General features: G+C 39.0%; 1 protein-coding gene across 2 annotated transcripts in view; it reads right to left on the bottom strand.

The window, feature by feature from the left end:
• LOC127573858 (transmembrane gamma-carboxyglutamic acid protein 3) overlaps nucleotides 1-21,976 on the bottom strand; it is a 34,714-nt gene extending 12,738 nt beyond the window's left edge. Inside the window, exons 1-3 of one of the 2 annotated variants that reach the window (XM_052022392.1) lie at nucleotides 21,934-21,976; nucleotides 4,840-4,885; nucleotides 683-843 (exon numbers count right to left, since the gene is read on the bottom strand). In XM_052022392.1, coding sequence (XP_051878352.1) covers nucleotides 683-843; nucleotide 4,840 — 162 coding nt within the window. In that variant the 5' untranslated portion in view covers nucleotides 4,841-4,885; nucleotides 21,934-21,976. Of the gene's footprint in view, nucleotides 1-682; nucleotides 844-4,839; nucleotides 4,886-21,096; nucleotides 21,127-21,933 lie in introns of those variants that run through there. The other variant, XM_052022393.1, reaches the window with a different exon arrangement.
• Nucleotides 21,977-23,857: the final 1,881 nt, after the last annotated feature.

The raw sequence follows: 23,857 nt of genomic DNA, 5'->3' as shown, positions 1-23,857 counted from the left end.
TACAATGACAGGTAAGCAAGCAGTGGAGACTTTATGGATAAAATTAAATTTGACTTTAGACCACGGGGGAGGAACAGCCGGGAAGTGGTAAAATGCATAAATGCAAAGATTAGACAAACAAGAAACAAAAGGTAGAGAGTTTTAATTTTTATACTAAGCAGACTAATTGGTAATAAATTTCTTAAATATTTTCATAATAGTTTTCTATGAAAATAATGCTAGGCTCTTTGAACACTGACCTTCTGTCATTTTATAATTAACAGATTTGTATCTTATTTCATGGAAGAATTCCATGAAATAGCTTTTAATATATTTCATATCTCAGTAAAAAATTTGGATCTCCCCTTTTTAACACTATTTTGAACTCGATGTTAAGATTTGCTTTTAGATAGACGTTCATGTTCTATTAGACTAAATCTGGCTGATTACTCTTGAAAAATTATACTTGTTGGTTCTGGAACATATTTCTATAATCACTTTGTGCAACTGCTACGTGGTTTATTAGGTGGTACATTTCTGCCTAAACCAATATATCCACAGTAAGACTAGAACCATTGCGGAATCTTCCAAAAGTTCAGGATTGACAAGTAATAGTAAGTACACAGTAGGATAGTGCATATTACGTTTTATGTAAACTTTACTCTCATTAAACGAATTAGTGAAATCTGAAGAATACCCTCACCGTTTTCTCTTTGTCCTCAAACACTTCATTTGCCTCTTCGTAGACACAAATCTCCTCCATACATTCCCGCTCAATACTGCCTTGCCGAATCTCTTCTAGAAAACCATTTGCTCTTGGGAACCGCTTCAGAATGGAGTTGGCATCTTTGGATGTAAGGAACACTACAGGAGCAATGGATATATTTAAACCTTGATGGTACACTTCTGAATACCTTTAGGAAAGTTTTATAATACCTAGAGAAACACAAAGAATAACTTGCAGCAATGTGCAAATTCAAATTAATGTAAAAGTTATTGATAGGGTAGATAGTCAGAGGCTTTTCCCCAGGGCTGAATTGGTGGCCACAAGAGGACTAGGTTTAAGGTGCTGGGGAATAGATATAGAGGAGATATCAGGGGTAAGTTTTTTTTACTCAGAGAGTGGTGAGTGCGTGGAATGGGCTGCCAGAAATTGTGGTGGAGGCTGATACGTTAGGGTCTTTGAAGAGACTGTTAGATCGGTATATGGAGCTGAGTAAAATAGAGGGCTATGGGTAAGCCTAGTAATTTCTAGGGTAGGGACATGTTCGGCACAGCTTTGTGGGCCGAAGGGCCTGAATTGTGCTGTAATTGTTCTATGTTCTATGTTAATGGATTCAGATGCCAGAACGGTGATAAAATCAAAATTGTGCTAAATCTTATATTGTTACGGACAGTGAAAGTCCCTTTAAGATAGAGTGTGTGTGTGTATGTGTGTGTGGGGTGTGCTTACGTCAATAGAAGATAAAGGACGTAATGACGTTGTTGAAGAAGTTGAAGAAGAAGAAGAAGGAGAGAGAGAGAAGGGAGAGAGACACCAGCCTGCTTGTTTTCTCTATCGATGGATGAGAAACAATAACTGTGTTTGCCACTGAAATCCATGTATGGAAGTTGGAAGTAATCCGGTGGAGTTCACTTTGTTGCTGACCTGTAGAAGGAAACAGGTATTTGTGTGTGGATGACCACGGTTCGGATGCTTTTCGGGGTGAGGAAGTCACTACCGAGTAAACACTGAAGTGTCGTTTGGGTTCCATCGTGGAACATTTGGATTTCGTATGTACTCTCTCTATGTTTTTCTACATCTACATCTTATCTTCAGACAACGGTGGTTGTTGAAGAAGCCCTTGCTCACGTTTCACCTTATGGCTTGCGGAACTGAACTTTAAGAACCATTCCGGAACTGGGAGTTTTGGACTTTGTCACACACACACACACACGAAGAGTTTAGTTTTGGGGTTAACGTTCGAGGTTTAACATTTTTGAATTCTAACATACTAACATTTTTACTTTTATTTTACGTATTATCATAAGTAGTGATTAATAAAATAGTTTTTAACACTGAATCATGCTCAGTGTGTTTCTTTTGTTGCTGGTTTGTGACAATATACATTTATCAATGAACAAACAGCTCATTGAGCTTGCCATTTATGAATAAGGACAGAAGGATATAGTGCAAAGGTCACCTCTGCACTGACCAGGATTGGAAAAAAATGCACAGATGACCAGTGATGAAACATACTGTTTGGATCAAGGATTAGCGTTGATTTGAAATATTCCAATGGCCTCACAGCAACCATAAATTAGAAAATAGTTTTTAAATTATATTCATGGTTTGAGAGAGTGGCTTTTTAAAGATCCCAACCAAGTCTATTAAAGTGAGCAAAGGTAATTGTTCAATATCGGAAAACAAAACACAGCTAACACACAAAATGCTAAAAAGTGTAGAATTGGTTAATGACTATCTAAAACAGAAAAGAAGCCACCATTTTCATCATGAGCCTTCATGGTTACAGCAAACCACAAAGATCACATTTTCATTTAAAGAATGTGCAAACATTTAGTATTTCTGTATAAATTAAACTGTAGACATTGAACTTCTTTCTGGCTAGGGTCAATATCCCACAGTTTAGAATCAGTGCCATGACTCACTGAAGTTTGAAAAGTATGAATTCCAAATTAATGGTGAGGAGGAGATAGAGATGCCAGTGCAAAGGAAAGTTTCTCCATGGGAAGGGAAAGATAATTATCTGCATGAATCCACACGTCATGACAGTAAGATGGCTGGATTGGGAGAGTCCAAGGTAAGTTGTATTATGGAAAGGTATTATTATAACAAGGATACAAGTTCAGAAAATGATGGATTTTTAATTTCATCTTCATCCTAAGAAAATTTAAGTCAGATGTTAAATATGTAATTAATTTAGATCAATGGCTTTTAACCATTTTCCTTTTGTGGACCCCAAAAGAAGTTCAAATGGAGCAGCAAAGCCCTTTGGAAAACTATTGTCTGTGAAGCAGACTTGAGTTGATAGCTGAACTTCCCTTCACATGGATCATTGGCACAAATGTACACATCCTTTCATTATTTTCCCTTCATGATACAGTTGTCATAATTTTAAAAAATACAATTAATTCTTCTCTCTCTCTCTCCCCTTCCTCTCATTATCCCTCTTCCACATCACCCCCAAGATGCCCTCCCCACAATATTCCGGCCCCTCATTTCCCCACTCCAATTTCTCTTCGGGTTCTTCTGCCCAGCAACCTCATGTCTGCAGGAGTCAAAAGCAGTGGGACAGGTGGGAGATGTTGGTGCAATATGCTACAATCTTCACTTCTGAGCTTATTACTGCTGGAGATGGAGAAAAGAACCAGAGACAATAAATTGGTGGGTGGGGTGAGGTGGGAGGCAGAGGGAAGGAGAGAAGTCTCTAAAGTAACAATCCAACGTGGATTTGGGGATTGTGAGGTGCAGTCTTTGGACCAAGTGTCCATGAACCATGCTGAAAGCCACTGGCTTGGACAAAAGAGACACAAAAACAAAGCAAGAAACATGTTTACTGTAGCAAATTCCCAGATTTGGCAAGATAAAGTGAAAGTTTCATGTGTCATAATCTAGGTAAGAATAATACTTCAGCACGAGTGACTGGGAGTAATTCAAAAAAGCCCATGGGGCTCATTTTAACACTTATGAAAATGATAGGCATAAAAGACCAGCTAATCCACTGAGCTGATCCTCTCAATCACGATTTCATGATCCACAACATCATCCCTCACCATTCACCAGGAATCACCCAGGACAACCAAATAAGAAACTAAAAATTCAGGACCAATTTAGTAGGAAATAAACAGTTCAGATTGTTTTAGATGAGTCAAACTTGTCCAGCAGATCACTTGACCATGAGTTGTATTTTTTAGTATTTCACCGACTTCTAGTATCCTATGGTTTCCATCATAGGCAAGAACTGAGTCTAGCTCTCTTTTGATGGTATTCAATTAATCAACACAAGCAGCAACTTGGTCCATAGGTGCCTTATCCTCCAAGAAAAGAAAAACCTCCTGACACCTAGTCTAATTTTGCCTTTGTGCAACTTGCATGCATATCTCAGTCATCTCTCACCTATCTAAATAACCTGTAAACAGGAATATAGTGTTCCTTAAATTATCCTAAGTGCCTTCATTAAACCTCTTTGACGTCTTTAGACTCAGTTTTTTTATGCTTATCTGGATAGCTGTATTTTAAGCTAAATATCATTCTTATGGGGCTCCAATGAAGTTTTTCCAAGACATCTGTACCACCTACCAAATAAGAGGATCATAATTGGACATGATTGCCTAAGCAAGGCCTAACAAATTATAAAATGGTTTGCTTTGTATTACATCAAGTTGTCTGGCAATTTCTAATACCAGCAACCCTGGTATTACAGCCATTCAGGTAATGGTAATTCACTATTACAGAATTCACAAATTCCTACCCAAAAATTTGAGATACAGAATAAAATTCACTCTTATGGAATTTATGTGAAAAAAAAACAAACAATTGCAATTGTTTTCCTCCTAACTCATATTTCTTGATGCATGTGCAGATGATGGAGTTTTGCATCACGGAAAATCATGATATAAAACAGAATTTCTCCTGGACCCCACTTAATGCAGGGGTCGTCTATAATGATAATGGTACAACTCTCTATTGTAAGATTCGTATACATTGCATGTTTCTTTACAAGTTATTTTTTTTTAAAAAGACCAAGGTTGTCAATCCCCCGAAGAAATCCTGGAAAATATTGAGACAACGCAGTTCATAATGGAAGAAAACAGTTTTTAAAGTACATTAATAACATGATCAAAAAATGATTTACTCACTTCTTGCGAGCCTGGAGAAGTTCTTCCCTGGGTAGAACACATATGCCTGTTAATAAGACAAAAGTTATTATTTTTTCCTTAGCCTACTTTCCTTAACTGAAATTAAAGACTGGAGACATTCCAACCATACACAGCATATACACTATATGCACTAGGAACAAATCTTCCAGAAGTGACCTATACTGGAGGATTTATCAATATTTGAAAGCTGGAGCAAACACAATGACAGGGAGAGGAAGACGACAACAGTCTACTAAAATTTATAGTCATTCTTCCCATTTCAACCGCCAAGAGGAGTAACATTAATTTGTAAATATTACATAAATATTTGAAAACTCATTTATAATTAGATCTATGTTATAAATAAGAAAGAGGCCAAAGCATTATCCTGTATTAAATAATTATAATGAACAATGGCCTCTAAATAAAATTAGATGAAACACAAAATGATTAAAAAATGCAATGGGCACTAAATCTGTTCCAACCAGAGGGTTGGCAGTCTACACATAGAAAATATTCATGATTTTCTGATGCTACAGAATTTAATAAGTTGCCATTTACTATCAAACTGGAACAGCATGGCATGAGTACAGTAGTGGGTGGCTAACATTCTAGCAAGCACTTAGCACCAGCAATCAAAGATACTATCCATATCCCAAGGACTTTATCTTCACATACTGCTGGATGCCTAGATTGAATCACCAAAGCAAGAGATCAATCCATATTTCAGTTCAATATTCTCCCAAAAACATTTCATCTTACCGTCATCATTGCAGTGACTCACATATGAAGGGAATAACATGCTGGCCCAAAATAAAAGCACCATGCCCAACTTCTGGATATTGATCAGTGACATTATGATGTACTTGGTATGGTCACACACCAATGGCATATTCTTGAGACTAGAAACCTTTATGGTATGGTGCATTGCTGAATTCATCTACGACAGTGTCAAAACAACCCGAGTGCAGTCAATAATGCTGTACTCTACTGGGAAATCATTACCCTCTGCAGAGCCATGGCCTTGTGTTGCTTGCAAGGGAAGATTAAATGAATTCTATCTACCTGGACAGAGAGTGACCTCCTAATGCAACAATCTGGAGACACAAGAGAGACTGCAGATGCTGGAAATCTGGAGTGACGAACACAAGATGCTAGAGGAACTCAGTAGGTCAGGCAGCATCTATGGAGGGAAATGAACAGCTGACACTTCAGGCCGAGACCCTGTTCCAGGCCCATCAGTCCTGATTTAGGGTCTCAGCCCGAAACGTCAACTGTTCATTTCTCTCCATCGATAATGCCTGATCCATTGAGTTCCTCCAGCATTTTGTGTTAGTTAATGTAACAATCTGCTGCAAACAGTTAAGGATATATATATATTCCCTGTCCCAACTTAGACAGACAGAGAAGTGCAAAATTTAATGGCCAATGGGAACATAACAGGTGCTGAAAAGGTCATTTTGGTCCTGCTCAAAGATTGCAGTATGTTACATATTTGTATTAGGACTTGCTTATTGAAATGGAGTCATTTCATGCATTGTTCCTTGCAGGGGTATGTGGAGTATTGCTCCCTGAACACCCTTCCTGCACAAGGTTTTTTTTTTGCTGAGGACCCTTCTTCCCCTCTCTATTTTAGCAAGTGGCTCTACTATGCATACCCTTTCCTCTTTCTCATCATCATACTGCAATCCCATGGGAATGGCATCCAAAGGAAGAATGCCTATGAATAAGAAAGCTTTGCTAACAGTAGAAAGATGTACAATCCTTCCTTTGGTAACACCCCTGTGTATACTTCATAAACTGCAAGGAGATCTGTGAACATCAACAGCAAATTCTCTAACAAACACTTCATTAATCTATCACCAAAGAACTGATTAATGTTTAAAAAGGAAGAATGGGGAAATGTGACCTTTCCTGCTTCTAAATTGTAGATTTTCCATCCCCGTTGATCATATTGCAAGAGTTCAGTCATTGAAGCCCAATTTAACAGTAGTGAAATCATGATCCACATAATCTACACTGTCTCAGCATTCAAGAGCGTTGCATACAATACCTTTTTCCATATGGCAGTCAGCACAACTCACATTTCACACCTCAAGCATCACAGTCCAACTTTGTGCCATGAGATTGTTATCACTAGTTTTTGCATATGAACTCTTGTCTGATTGATCATTCAGAAGCGTGTCTGCTGGAAATATGCAGATTTAATGCTAACATTGGCATGTTGGAGCTCACACTCCAGTTTCTTGTATCCTTCTGCGACTGAGCAAGATGTACAAGACTCCAGTCTGCTGCTCACTGTTACACTTGGGAGGTCACTAAGGTTCACTCAGAGGCCTAAACACATTTAGCTCAACACACCTCCCCTCACCCCCCTAAAAATAGAGCAAATTTAAATAATGATCATTAAATGCATACAGGTTATTGCCCAATTAATTTATTCAGGTCATTTCTTAAAAGTGCCTGATGCTTATTACGGTAGTTGCAGATATTAAAGTTGACAGATAAGCTTCCACACATACCAGTTGTTTCCAGGAATGGGCATGCAAGTCAGCATTCCCTGGAATACCACAACACCTGGAAGAATGAACTGAGAGAATGCAAAGCAAAACAAGCCACTGAAAAAGAGAGAATAAGGGCTCTCAGCAGGGGGCCATATACTACAGGGTTTTTATACAATTATTCTCCTACCTGAAACTTGGCAAGAACAATGAATAAGAATAGTTCAATTAAATCACTTTGCTACTACAGCTACAGTTGCAAGAGAATAGGGCAAGAATTGCAATGCCATTCAAAATGAGTTAACTCATTTTATTCTCTCTTGCCAGAAACCAACAGGTAGAGATTGTAGGGACTTTACTGAAACTGTGAGCTTACGTGCAGTGCCTTAACAGCATGCACATTACCTTGCATCAGCTCTGCCCACTGCCAAATCAAAAATACCATCCCAGCCACCTGCTGACAAATTGTACAGGCAGCTGTCACGATGTCTTCATTCTGCAGCAACGCACTGTAATATCTGCTTTTAAGCCACCTTGGCAACCCACTGGGTGACGACTGGGTGAGAAGGCTGCTGCATGATATTTTGATAGGGCAGGCCATTGATGCATTTCTGCTGCCTGGGTTGATCTAGAGAAGCCCTGCAATATATGTCAGAGTGGAAGTCAAAATTCATGGTGGTCTGATACTTTATAATCTCACACTCCCGAGAAGACAGACCAGCCTCCACCTAGACAACCAAGCTGTCAATAAAAACTTATCAGAGTGCAATAACAGTGACCAAATTTCTATTTCTCATTCACCAACCTCTCTATCACTGTATATGCTTCATCACCATGAAGAGGTATAAGCCAACACAAATTAAACATTCCAAAACACATTCAGAAATAAAATCTTGACATACTGCAAATGTGTCCACAGCAATGATTCCACACGCTTTCCCCGGTGCTCATTTCTTCTATGCCTTTGACTGTCCACAGTGCAACAATAATGGAAGCAACAGAGTTGGTGGAAGGCTGCTGTCTTTCAGAGGAGAACAACATAATTGGCTTGGGAAGACAACCTCAAACAGCTCTGGAGACACAAGAAAGACTGCAGATGCTGGAAATCTGGAGTAACACACAAGATGCTGGAGGAACAGCTCTGGGTTGTGGACTGCACCAGCTCAGCATGGGCAATGGAAGTCAAGGCTAATTGGTCATCTGAAGAGCATATTCATCATCTATTGATTTATTGCCACCCCTCTATCATGACACACCAGCAATCTATTGGAGGATAGATCACTGTTATAGAAACTCACAGCCATTGATAGCTAGCTGACCACCAGAAAGCTCTTAGGACTCCAAGTACTCTACTCCTTCTTACCACTTGTGACCTTTCCCTTAGATCAGCTAATACCTAGACTATCTTTGTTCCTACCCTGTCCACAGCAATGATTCCACCTCTAGGCCATCCTCCTAATTAGTAGCTGATCTGGTGGCTGCCAGTGTGAAGTTGAGTAATCATGTGGCTTTCTTGCTGTTCCTTATTAGAAAGGCACAAGGGGAGGTAGAGATAAGTAGGAGGTAGTTTCTGTGCCACTGGTGATCAAAGCCTCTGTAATAAACGTGCAAATAATGACCGGCATCAGCTCTTCCATGGACTTTAGGAAATACAGAAGCGCCAGACCCCTCTGGTTTGCCTTTACTGTCTCTGGTTGTCTGCCACATTGTCTTACAAGAGAGAGGGAAGTGTGTATTAAGTCATAGAGTCATACAACATGAAAATAGGCTCTTCGACCCAACTGGTCCACGCCGACCAAGATTCCCATCTAAGCTAGACCCATTTGCCCATTTTTGGCCCATATCCCTCTGAACTTTCCTATCCACGTACCTGTCCAAGTACCTTTTAAACGTTGTTAATGTACTTGCCTCCATCCACTTCCTCTGGCAGCTCATCCCATATACTGACCACACTCTGGGTGAAAAAATTACCCAGAGTTCCTATTAAATCTTCCCCTTCTCACCTTAAACCACTACTTCTCATTTCTCCAACCCTGGGGAAAACACTGTGCGCCTAACTATACTCCTCATAATTCTATAAGATCACCCCTCATTCTCCTACCCTCCAATGAAATAAGTCCCAACCTACTCAACCTCTCTCCATAACTCAGTCCCTCAAGTCCTGGCAACATACTCATAAATCTCTGCACTCTTTCCAGCTTCATAGCATCTTTCCTGTAGCAGGATGATCAAAACTGAACACAATATTCCAAGTGCAGCTTCATCAACGTCTTATATAACTGCAACATAACATCCCAACTTCTATACTCAATGCCCTGACTGAAGGCCAGTGTGCCAAAAGCTTTCTTCAGCACCCTGTCCACCTGTGATGCCACTTTCAAGAAACCATGTACTTGTACTCCTAGGTCCCTCTGTTCTACAACACTCCCCGGGGCTCTGCTGTTCACTGTGAAAGGCTCTTTTGTCTTTCCAAAATGCAACACCTCACACTTAGCCAAATTAAACTCCATTTGCCATTCCTTGGCCCACTTACCCAGCTATCAAGATCCCTCGGTAAATCCTGATAACCATCTTCACTGTCAACGACACCACCTATTTTAGTGTCATCTGCAAACTTACTAACCATGCCTTGTACATTCTCATCTAAATCATTGCTATAGATGACAAATAGTAATGGGCCTAGCACCAACCCTTGGAGAACACCACTAGTCACAGGCCTCCAGTCCGAAGTCATGGACAACAAGTATTGTGCAAAATATGGCTACATGGTTCAACGACTACACATTTGTGTAAACTTGTTATGAGGCTTCCACTGTGCTAATTGCTGGAGGGGTAGATGGAGCATATGAATATTAGTTTTGAATTGTGATTGATAAGTAAAGTTAGATCAGTGATGAACAATGAATTAGGCAACATCTGAATCTAGCTATACAATTGGTAGAATGAGAAATGTGAAGGTGCAACAAGAGAGCTTGACTAGCATATGGCATTTGAACTTCTTAGGGTATTGCATCTATTTTTGGACTTCTAGTGGCATTGCCTCTGAGTGATCTAGTTCTTCCACCTAGACCTCTAGTCACTGCCTAACAAAAACGTGTGATCCACTTTCTCCCATGATGTATCATTATTCATTGTTTCCAAGGTAAGATTCACTTCCTGCATGAATAACTCTTTATGTGGGCCAAAGTAACACCCCTTTATGTGGGCCAATTTTAATTGGTGCAGCCACTCAGGAAAGTGAATTAATGCTGATGTGTCCTGCTGGTGAGCAGTGACATGGCACTGACTAAATGAAACAAATGTACAAATAAGCAAGCAAAACAAAAAAGGCATATAACATAAACTGTAATCAATCAGTGCAGATTAACTGTGAAACATTGACCCCTGCAGCTTTTTCAGGGGTTATCCAATTTAACTCCATATATATTATTACTTTTGCATAGAATAACTACTGGAGAAAGTTTATGGCCAAACTTCATATACTGTACTCCTGATCTCTTACCAACTAATTCAAATAAATCCTGAGACGATTCCAGAAGAGCTTTTTGTTTGTATTTCCTCCAATGCTTTATTCAGGTCCTATCAGTATGCGTGATCATATCAGGAGAATTGTAGCAGATGTAGCATACAGTGAAGACAGCTGAAAGTACCATAAGCTTAGCTGGTGTTACACCATTTCTAAAAATACCCAGCAAGCCATCAAGTGTGAAAACAGCTCTTATTTTTAACCTCAGTATTATGTCAGTGAAAACTTATAATATGGCGAGGTATTTCTGTAATCTGTTTATATATTTTTTTAAATACTACTATTAGAAAACTACTAGTCAAATCACTCTAAACAGAAATCATTCCGTGGTTAATTGTCCATATTTCCCCCCAAATAATAAAATTGTCATTGTACATTATTAATGATAGACATACTTGCATATCTATGTGCAAGCATTTTCCTTAAACCATTATTCCCAATGACAATTTAATAACAGATTACTTTTTAACTTGAGGACATATTAAATCCAAAACCATAACTTGGCCTTTCCTTTCAGAGACCGATTCATTTACTGCACATTTCTGACATTTTGTGCCTTCATTTCAGATCAGTAACATTAGTGTTTAATCTCTTCTACCAATTAACTGCAGCCTAGCCTTTATTGCATAGCACACAGGTTGAATTATTTTCTTGCATTCACACTGCCAATTCTTTGATAGCTTATTTGACAGCAGGGAGAAGGTTGGGGGGGGGGGGGGGGGGGGGAAAAGAGTTGGTGGAGGGGCAATAGGAACATGCCCCTAACTCCCTAGCCATGATCATCACCAATGTGATGGAATTAAGCATGGCAAGGATGCCTTTACACATGCACACATGCATTAGCTGTGGGTTTAACAAGCCCATCTTCAAATTTAAATTCCTATGCACATCCCTATCAGATATTACACAAGTAGTCAATTTTTCAACAGATACTTCTTTATCTGCAGCCTAAATCTCTTGTCATTTGTAGAGACGTTCCTCTTCCCCTTCCAAGCCTAACATCCATTATAACCATCTCTGGTCCTCTCAGTTCTATTTAAATGTCCCATGTTTGTCCAAATGCAAGCTGACGTTGTCAATGGTTCACTATCTCACTCCCTTCAAAACCTGCATCACCAGTTTGATGTCTTATAGGAAATGCTTTAAGCCATTTAGCCCCTTAGCCTTTTTCTACAAATTAGATAATGGTTGGTCATTTTAACTCAGTCTAAAAATCTCTATACCCTTGCCCAGTAAAAGTTCAGCTTTGAATTTTCAATAGGTCTGATCTCAACAGTTTAGACTTCCACTAACCTTTAAGTGAAGAAGTCTTTTCTGATAGCACTATGGAAACGCCAAGCTCCAGTTTTAAGGTTATGTTCCCTTATTCTGGATCAAAAAAAGTTTTTTTCTTTCTCTTTTTTTTAAAAACTTGATCATCTTAAACAGCATAATTAGAATTCCCCTTAATCTTGCACATCCAAGAAAATGCAATGTGTTCTTTTGGTTCAACCCTTTTTGCCCTGATTTCATTTGTATTAGTCTCTCATTCCTCAGAACTGAATGTAATGTTGCAGAATCAGCATTCTGTTCATCTATGATGTGAATTCTATCTTCCATATTCCAAGCCAAAAGATGATGGTCAGCACCAATCAGCCTTTATTTTTTTAAATTTACATATAAATAACTGTTTAAATCTTTCAAATCCAGTTTCTGGTCTACTTACAACACAAAATCAAATGAAAATCTAATATGCTTCACTAGCTTCAAGAGAAGACAGACAATTTCTCCCTTCTTCAAAATTCTTGTTTCCTATCGCTTTCCAAGCATCAGTTAAAATCCCAAAACTGTGTGCCAGAAATTTAAGTGGACACAATTTTGCTATGTACATCATAAAACAGCTCCATGAAAATTCCCAGTTTTACTTCAGCATCAACTATATTTAGAACAAGACTAAAAGAACGCCATCATAAGCACCAAGATTGATAAGAAAATCAATGAATGCAAGATACAAAGATACTAAAACAACTGGAATCATGTGCAATCCATTTTACAACAAACATGAAAATATTACATTTCAGCTTGCATGAACATTCCTAAAATGTAGAAAATATTGAAATGAATAACATTTACAACTATCTCAATATCAAATTCAACAGATTACTGATCCTGGTAGTAAATGCAGTGACTATAATATAGAGGCTTTGTGTGAAACGTGAATTAGCAGAACAAACTAATAATGCACTTAGTCATTTCTGATAATCAGTATTTTCTTAAAATCATAAGTTGCTTTATCTGCATAACCAAAGGCATCAAACTTCTTAAAACTATCCTTCTCTCTAAAAACATTTCTGATTTCATGCAATTTTTCATCATCCACTTTAATGAAGGATGTCACTTTCAACTGTGCTGCACACTTGCTAGCTGTATTCCGTAAATAAATTGGATTCCTTTAGAATCTTTCAGAAGTTTAGAATATCCCAAAGCAGCTTACAACCATATGATACAACCAGTGATATGGGTCACTGCTGAAATTTAAGGAAAAGTGCCAATATATGCACAGGAAACTCCCACACATGGGTATATCATAAAGATCACAAATGTCTGCTTTTAAGTAGTATTGGCTGAAAGAAAGATATTTACCACAGTACACAGGGGAGATCTGCACAGCTCTTCTGTATTAACTTGACTACATAGGTCAGCACAGTATAGAATATCTAAGCCACGTATGCACAGCCACCACGGAAAACCTTAAAATATATTCTAAAAAAATAAAAGTAAATGAACATTTCTCCTAACATACTTATCCAACAGTTGATGGGATTCATAACTCATGATGTAAGCTCTGCACTTACAATATGAATGCAATTAATAGCCCTACGTGGCAAACCATACTATTTTCTGACTATATTGCTTTTCAAAATGGATGTGCCAAAACTCAGACTTTTCTTTGAGAAATTGATTTTTGCACTTAACTCACAGAGCAATCGTCATCAGGTTTATCTATTTTTTCTGTTAATACAAATGGGCACTATGTTCATAGAATCATAGAACAGTACAGCACAATACAGGCCCATCGGCCCACGATGTTGTGCCGACCTTTAAACCTCGCCTAAGACTATCTAACCCCTTCCTCCCACATATCCCTCTATTTTAAATTCCTCTATATACTTATCTAGCAATCTCTTGAATTTGACCAATGTACCTGCCTCCACCACCACCCCAGGCAGCACATTCCATGTCCCAACCACTCTCTGGGTAAAAAACCTTCCTCTGATATCTCCCTTGAACTTCCCACCCATTACTGTAAAGCCATGCTTGTATTGAGCATTGCTGCCCTGGGAAAGAGGCACTGGCTGTCCACTCTCTATTCCTCCTATTTTGTACACCTCTATCATGTCTCTCCTCATAATGCATACTCTCTAAACCAGGCAGCATCCTGGTAAATCTTCTCTGCACTCTTTCCAATGCTTCCACATCTTTCTTATAATGAGGCAACCAGAACTGGACACAGTACTCTAAGTGTGGTCTAACCAGAGTTCTGTAGAGCTGCATCATTACCTCGCGGCTCTTAAACTCGATCCCACAACTTATGAAGGCTAACATCCCATAAGCTTTCTTAACTACCCTATCCACCTGTGAAGCAACTTTCAGGGATCTGTGGATATGGACCCCCAGATCCCTCTGCTCCTCCACACTACCCAGAATCCTGCCAGTAACTTTGTACTCTGCCATGGAGTTTGTCCTTCCAAAGTGTACCACCTCACACTTCCCCGGATTGAACTCCATCTGCCACTTCTCAGCCCAGCTCTGCATTCTGTTCATAAGTTTTATGGAAGATCCAGGTAGCATACCAACATCTGCAGGTGAATCCTTGCAAGGGTGCGAGTACTTACACACTCAATATTATGCTGGCTGAAAATTTACATATTTAGTTAATTCAGGAGCATTGTTGAACTCTATAAAAGATGATGTTAACAATTCTGGTGTGCTTTACTTAACTTATTTACAACAGTGCAACAATGGGCACACCACCATTTACAACACTATCACTATAGTTAGAAGAAGCTAAAGAAATTAGATCCATATTCTTTGGAGTTTAGAAGAATGAGGACTGAACTTACCGAAACATGCAAGACAAGATCACTGGGGGGGCAAAGCAGGGTAAATATTGAGATGTGGGAGGATCTCAAATGAGGGGACATAGTTACAAGATTAGAGGCTAGTGATCTTTAAAGTGAGGGCATAGGAACAACTTCTGGCAGAGGATGATGAATCCCTGGAATTCTCTGCCCGAGAGGGTTGTGGAGACCACATTGGGGGTTTTCAAGATAATTTTTTTTTTAAAGATCAGGGAACTGAAGGTTATAGGGAGCTGGCAAAGAAGTGGAGATAGGCCACAATAATATTGAAGAGTGGGGTGCTTGAGGGGCTGAGGGGCCTGTTCCTCCTTACTACATTTTTATGTCTGTTTGAAGCAATATAAAATTCAGCCATGGTTCCTACTCTTAAATACCGTAAAGTAACTTCTGCTGCAAAATGCAAGCATGCATATAATTTTAAGAATGGAAACAGATTAGATTGTAGATAGCCTACAAACACCACCTAATCTCACACGAGCAATGGCCATACCTGCTAGGCAGATGAATAATGCCAGTATCTCCTCATCCTTAACCTAAGTCTACTCAATTCTTCACAAAAGAATGAAAAGTACTAACAAAACAAATTGTTATTTTAGAGACCTCAATTATTTTCTGCACCACATCTCTTACATACCAAACTCATGATCACAGCTGTGTTAATAAAAGGAGCACAGGTCAAATACTTCCAAAAGGGAGTCAGAAAGAATCTGCAAGAGAATCAGATTCTCTCACCGAGTTCATAAGTACAGTTTGCAATGGCATAGGCAATGAGAGGTGGACTAACTTAATGCAAAAACAAAACTTTTCAACATCTGTTTTTATTTTGCTAAATGCAAGCTATACCCATTACTTTGAATAACGGCAAACAGGCAGGGTTTTATTCTGTTTTTTACCATTACTGTCCAGTATCTATTCTGGATTTTGAAGCTTTTTTCATCTTGTGGTTCTATAGCTCAGGAATGATAAAAGCTTTTTTATTTTAAAAAAATCAACACCATTTTTCTTCCAAACAGATCTCTAAGGTCACCTCCATCAAAATTCGAAAGCAAGCTACGTACTTCATTTACAGTAGCTTAACTTACTCATGGAGAAATATTTATTGCCAAATTTGAGGAGGGGCAGCATTCTCTCAAAACTGAAACTGGCAATACTAAAGAAAATAAAGAAAACTGCCTCTACATTCATCTCTGAATCATCTGGACAGTAAAGATACCTACGTTAGACTATTGTTTATTGACTACAGCTCCACCTTCAATACTATAATTCCAAGCAAACTCATCACCAAACTCCGAGACCTGGGACTCAACACTTCCCTCTGCAACTGGATCCTTGATTCCCTGACCAACAGACCGCAATCAGTAAGGATAGGCAGCAACACCTCCGGCATGATTATTCTCAACACTGGTGCCCCACAAGGCTGTGTCCTCAGCCCCCTACTCTACTCCCTATACACTCATGACTGCATGGCCAGATTCTGCTCTAACTCCATCTACAAGTTTGCAGATGATACCACTGTAGTGGGCCATATCTCAAATAACAATGAGTCGGAGTACAGGAAGGAGATAGAGCGCTTAGTATCATGGTGTCATGACAACAACCTTTCCCTCAATGTCAGCAAAACAAAAGAGCTGGTCATTGACTTCAGGAAGGGGGGTGGTGCACATGCTCCTGTCTAATTCATCGGTGCTGAGGTCAAAAGGGTTGAGAGCTTCAAGCTCCTAGGAGCGAACATCACCAATAGCCTGTCCTGGTCCAACCGCATAGACGCCACGGCCAAGAAAGCTCAAGTGCCTCTACTTCCTCAGGTGGCTGAAGAAATTTGACATGTCTCCCCTTTGACCTTCACCAATTTTTATCGATGCACCGTAGAAAGCATCCTATCTGGATGCAACACAGCTTGGTATGGCAACTGCTGTGCCCGGGACTGCAAGAAACTGCAGAGAGTTGTGGACACAGCCCAGCACATCACAAAAACCAACCCCCACCCCGGACTCTGTATAAACTTCTTGCTGCCTCAGTAAAGCAGCCAGCATAATCAAAGACCCCACCCACAATTACGATAAGATGGACTCTTGACCTCACAATCTATCTTGGTATGACCTTGCACCTTATTGTCTACCTGCACTGCACTCTCTCTATAACTGTAACACTTTATTCTGCATTCTGTATTGTTTTACCTTGCACTACCTCAATGCACTGTGTAATGAATTGATCTGTATGAACATTATGCAAGACAAGTTTTTCATTGTACCTTGGTACAAGTGACAATAATAAACCAATTCTAATTCCAAATGATGTACCTTTAAATCCAATTTATTTTAGTTGTACCTAATCAATGAAATGACTAATTTGCAATTTTTAATTGAAGTGTAGCATCTCCAGCAATATCTTGAATAATGGAGAAAAAATACAGAACTACGCAATGAAAGGAAACTAACATTATATGAATTTTTACACCTTAAGCTGATATTTAACAATATGATTATGCTGAAATGGCAGTCATTCAAAATTAAACAGGACAGGCCTCCTCTACATTCAGCTTGCTATGCCGTTGAAGCCTTTTTCCAAGAGTACACCTTTCTAGTGTTTGTTCTTAAACTTAAAAAACAAGATGTTGTGTTGCACCAGCTGTTTATAATTATAAGGAATACACTTTTAAGTGCCAATAAACAGCACTTGTGTGTAATGGCTGATTCCCAGAAGTATTTAATCATCAAGTCAAAGATTTTAGGGTGCATAGTATTCCACATTGAATCTGCAAGCAGTATCTTCACCTAAACACCAGCATGCCATCCACCAGCCATTTTCAAGGAATTATTTCAAACATGGCTAATTTGTCTTATTAGTCATACCTACCCTCAACATAATTCATACATAATGTAGAATCAAAAATATGACAGGGTTATACAATGCAAAAAGAGGCTACTTGGCCACAAAATGGCCCAGAAGTTACTGCTACCCCAGGGACACAGGCTCAGTCCTGACCTCAGGCACTCTCTCTGCAGAGTTTTCATTTTCTCTCCATGACCACATGGGTTTCCTCTGAGTGTTCCAATTTCCTCTCACATCCCAAGGTTAATTGTCTCCTGTAAATGATCTTTTATTGTAGGTTAATGGCAAAAGGACTTAAATGTGAATTGATGGGCATATGAAAGAGAGAATAATTTGTAGAGATACAAGGACATATGAAAAAGGTAAATGGGTTTAATGGGATTGCTCCCTAGGAGCCAGTACGGATACAATGATTCAAATAGCCTCCTTCTTTGTCTTTATAAGATTGTGTCTGTCAGGTTCTGAAGAGCTGTTTAATTGGTTCCATTCATCTGATTTTATCCTCTAATCCTTCAACTTTCTGTTTTCCAAAAATATATCCAATTCCATTTTGTAAATTAATCCCGTATTTGCTTACACCACCCTTTCGTGCAATGCACTGTAGATCATGACAACCTGGTGAATTGAAGAGATTTCTAAATTTCCCTACCCTTTATTTTTGCCAGCTAACATAGCACAGAAACAGGTCCTTCGGCCCAACTTGTCCATACCAACCAAGGTGCCTACCTGAGCTAGTCCCATTTGCCTATGTTTGGCCAATATCCCTCTAAACCTTTCCTTTCCATGTACCTGTATAAATGCCTTTTCTATATTGTATTTGTACCCACTTCTACCACTTCCTCTGGCTTGTTCCATATACCCACCACCCTGTGTGTGGAAAAACTTGCCCCACAGGTCCTCCCTATCTTACACTAGTGCCCTCTGGTTATCGACATCACTTGTTAAGCATCTTTCCTTTAGTGAATAAATAGGAAACTAATTACAGTAGTCTACTTTCCACCATGAGTAAGTGCTGTCTACTTAAATTTGAAAAGTGCACCCAGACTGTCTGTTTCTTCAAATAGCTGACCTTTAAGACTTATTACTGGAGTAGAATTCTAATCATAACAATACATGCCACTGAACAAAGGCAGAGTCCACTTTCCATATCTTAGGAGTAACTTTTTGCCATTAGAATGCAGGTCAGTAATAGACATTAAACAACATTGACTACAGGAAAAATAAAACCACCAGAGATTGTAAAAAAAATGCAATAATGAGCAAACCAGCTTTTCAAATATTCAGCATAATATGAATCAACATACTTCAAACTTGCACCAAGAAACAATGTGATCCTTGATTTTTAACCATAAAAGCTGGCCCAAAAGAATCTAAACAATTTTTCCTTCCTCTAGTTTTCTCATTTTCTGAATACTGAAAATCACAATGAAGCTTAAGTTAACCTGTGGCTCACCCAATGCATGTTCAAGCCAGGTTAAGGAGTAACAGCAGGTGATTTGATTCAGATTGGTTAAAGTGGCATTATGACCAGATCCAATAATATTCTTGGTTGGAATCCTTTAATGTACACTTTCTAGTATGATTCGCTGGATAACAATAAGACAAGGCTGGTTAGGTTATCACTAATTGTAACAAACCAGTTCAGCAATAAAATCTACAACCTCCTTCAATGGTATTTGTGATTTTAGTCACTGAGAAAATCAAAAGAGTTGGAAACTCATCCATTTCCTCTGTAATTAAAATGCTTAACGAGGTTTGTATGTTATAATCATGGCGATCAAAATTGGGAAATTAGATATAGATGGAAGAGGAAATTGTAGGTAAAGCATAGAAAGCTAAGGCCAGGAGCATGAAGATGTGGTTCAAAGCATAGAATATGGTTTCTTAACTTCCCGAGTGCTCCAGTAAGCCAACCCAATCCCTTAATATCAAACAATACTCTTGGATTTCATTCCCACCTCTTTCCTATCCAAAACTGCTTTAATCTTCCTCCCTCTACAATTAATCTGGCTTTAATTCTTTTGTTCTTCTACACCACTACTTTACTTCTACATATTCTCAGAAGTTGGTTATGTGTCAGCAAAAAATCCAACAAATGCCTCTCAAACCACTCATTGCTTCAGCATCTTCAGGTTTCTAAGATCACCTTCATCAATGTCAAAGATATTCCATGTGACACTAGTACTGTTTATACATGCCCATGCCTAGAATTTCCAATATGGTCAATATCTACAAGCTGTGACAATGTTTTCAACTTCCAACACACTCAGCATTTCTTTTCTATCAGCTTCTCCTTCTATACATGCAGTTATCACCAATATATGTTAACTATATCCTCGGCCAATTCTTATTCCTTAATTACATCCTAATTTTGTCAAAATCATACAAGATCAGTTGGAGACTTTTCTACATTGCCACCTCTATCCTACATTCTTTGATATTCAATTATCTCTCAAATTCTGACTGAACCTCAAATTGAAGCCATCCTGTTTGCTACTCCCACAATCTTTATAACTTAAACATTGATCTTACTTTTCTCTGTATCCAGCTGAACACAAAATTTCACAAGTTCCTTAAGGCCTTTTCCAACCAGGAGCCAAGCTTCAGAACTCATCTTACTCCATCACCAAGACAACCTGCTTTCCCCGCTTGTATGTCAAACATCTACAACCTCGCCTAATCTTATTGCTTCTATGCAGTCAATATCTTGTGTTCAATTTATCTAATACTGTCCTAACCCCACCAAAATTAAAACCACAACAGATTTTGAAGAAATTCTTCCACACTGATCCTCAACACTTTCTCTGCCTCCCACACAGAATCAATTTCAAATTCCTTATGCTTCTCTTCAAATCCATCGATTCCATTTGATCAATCCATTCTCGAGTTCCTCCACTCAAACTCAACTTCTCTAACACCAATTTACGATTGTTCTCATTTCCTTACATTTCACCATTTACAATAGGGTCATTACATTCTTGGATTCTAAAATTCTTCACTGTGTCCCTGTTTTGAATGTTTTCTCCTTTCAGATGCTTTTGACTATTCCTTTGGCCATTGCCCCTATTTTTCACCCAGGTCTTCAAAACTCTCCTTTAAGGTATCCAAGCAAAGTGTTTTTACATATATAGTACTGCTTTCAAATAAAATAAATATAGAAACTTTATGGTTCACTATTGCTAAATAGGGCCCTTTGGTAGAGTTGACTCCTCTATCTGATTCGTGTTCTAGGCATGTAGTTGAAACAATTTAGAGTGCTCCATAAGACATTCCCTACCTTGCAGTCTCACTTTACCCCACGGCCTCCTGATCTCCCCAATCATGGCACACCTACTTCCTTCCCCTTAACATCCGACCTACACCTCTGCAGCTAGACGTAAATGAAAGCCTTAAGACTTGGTACCAAGTGGGAGAAGCACAACACAATGACCTCGAAAACAAAATTACATTTTTATTAAAGTGTCCATACAATTTACTAGAGTTATACACGCTGGCGTTAATTTCACACTTTTAAACAAAAAAAAATAAAGCTTATTTAGCCCCGTAATGTGGAACTGTAAATAATACCAAAGCTTATTCGATCAGGGCAATGCCTCGAGATCCACCCACAACTCTCGAGTGCCTACCACAGCTACACTGCAGAAAAATGTAAAAAGAGGAATAAAATCCTCAGCTAAATATGTTCAGTCAAGGGAAATGACACTAAAAGCAGCTAAAAAAAAAATGCAATTACAATCCCGGAAAACGAAAACTGAACACACACGGCTGATCAACAGACTGTGGGTGTTTGCTCTACTTGAGGTTTCTTATTAAGAAGGTTTAATATTTTAAAATTTATTTATAGGGAATAACAGCTGATTAAAACAAGATTGCTGAAGGCATCTGATCATTTCACTCTTAAATATTACACGGGGTTTCCATGGAAACGGGAATGTGAGGGCGGAAAGAAAAAGGTACCAAGTGAGTGATGCTGCAGCAAAAAAAAAAATCACCTAAAGGAGACACCTTGGAAATACACTCCGCTGAAACATTTACAAGCGTTAAAGATAAATAAAATAGCCTTTAGACTTTCATTAATGAAGACAAAAGAGGGCCAGACAGAGACAGTACGTACCTCACACGTCACGCCTTTAAATGCGCTCCGAGCAAACCTCGCACCACAGCCACGGATCCGTACAACCTAGAGTGCTGACAGCAGCGCCCCGCCTATCTTCCTTGATTGACGGATGTTGTGGCCACACATACAACCGTCCTGGTCCATCTGCCAATCGCTTTCGTTCACCCGGGCCATTCTTTTATCAAGTTTGGTTTACTCGCTCAGCCTTGCCGTGAGGAGTGCTGGAACTTGTAGTATTTCCCCAGGAATGATTCACCGATCGTTCTTCTTTTTAAAAAACAAAAATATCCCCCACCCACCCCCGAGTCTGCCTCCAGACCCAAACCGTAAGGTTGTTTAGCTTCTCTGCGGGCGCTCGACGGCGGCCACGCCTTATAACGGGACTACAGGTTCCAGAATGCCTATTCTGCGGCGTGCAGCCCCCACCCTTCCCACCAACAGATAGTTTTGTCAGTGGAATCACACCAGCTAGCTACACGAAATGGGAATGCAACACCTACGCACTCCTCGGTATCCTTGGAAACAGCTGCTCACGGGCACTTTGATGCATCACGACTTTGCAAAACTTGGATGAATGTCACGGTGACTATGTGCATTTAATTTAAATCGAAGACAAGTACGCAACACATGATTGCTTAATCTTATAGAGGTAGTATTTCTTACAATAATTTGAGAGGTAAAGTTATTTAAATTTAAACTGATTGTAAGAACCACTAATAAACCTAATGCGGATTAAAATCGAGTTCGACTGGAAAAAGTAATATGCAAGTTTGTGGATAGGGAATTAATTAGGTGGTGGTCGATAACGAACAGAGCTAACGGGAATCACGCATACCCTCACTGCTGGTTAGAATGGAAGCTATACAAATGGTCTGACTGTACCCTCAGGAGAAAAGATAAATTTAAAAAGTGTCAAATACAGTTGGCGTCGACATTCTAATAGCACAGGGAAAGGAAATTGTATCTCTGTCTAGGTTGGCAGAAACTGATGTGCTGTGTGCTTCGATTCTCAGGCCATTATCTGAGTGGCCATTATCTAAAATTTCAAAATACCAAAGATTTTGAGAATTCAAGCTATTTTCCATTTATCTTCAGAATAAAATACAGGTTCCATATGTGGACACCAGTTCCACATAAATCTCAAACTTATAAGCTTTTTGTGGTATGAAGGTGAGCAGGATGGGCGAGACTAATGGTTATTTTTTCAGCAAAAATACTATAAATGCCAGAAATGTGAAATCAAATTGGAAAGTTTTGGAAATAGGCAGCATCTGTGGAGAGAGAAATAGTTGCCATTTCAAGTCTAAGACTTTTCATCAGAATGGAAAATGTAATCATAGAGAGATACAGCGTGAAAACAGACTCTCTGGCCCTCCGAGTCCTTGCTGACCATCAATCACCCACCCATTCTCACTAATCCTATCCTAACCCATTTTGTTTCCCCCACATTTCCATCAACTCTTTCTGATTCTACCATTCATCTATGCATTGGGGGCAAATTTACAGTGACCAACCAACTCATTTTTGGGATGTGAAATATTTTGGGAAATATTTGGACATAATTGATTTCTATCTTTTACTAAGTTGCAGAGAAGGGGGAGGAGGGATGGTGAAAATAAAGGGAAAACCTGTGGGAGTGTGGAAGCCAAGAGAGAAGAAAGTGAAAATTTAATTGCAACCGATTAGAAATCAGAAAACAGAAATTGAAATCACAAAGGGAATACTGGAAATACTCGACAGATCATGCAACATCCATGGACAGAGAAAAACTGAGTTCATACTACTTTTTGAAGATCTTTCATTAGAATTATGCCGCTCTGACACAAATTAGAAAGGCTGATAACATTCAGTTAACAGTTTTAGATAAGTCCTGAGGGCTGTAATGTGGAAACTGTTCCTCAAGTTTACATTAGGCTTCATT

The sequence above is a fragment of the Pristis pectinata genome, chromosome 8 (genome assembly GCF_009764475.1).
Source record: "Pristis pectinata isolate sPriPec2 chromosome 8, sPriPec2.1.pri, whole genome shotgun sequence".
Lineage (NCBI taxonomy): Eukaryota > Metazoa > Chordata > Chondrichthyes > Rhinopristiformes > Pristidae > Pristis > Pristis pectinata.
The sequence above is the reverse complement of the archived record's forward strand: the minus strand, read 5'-3'. Positions and strand labels throughout refer to the sequence as shown.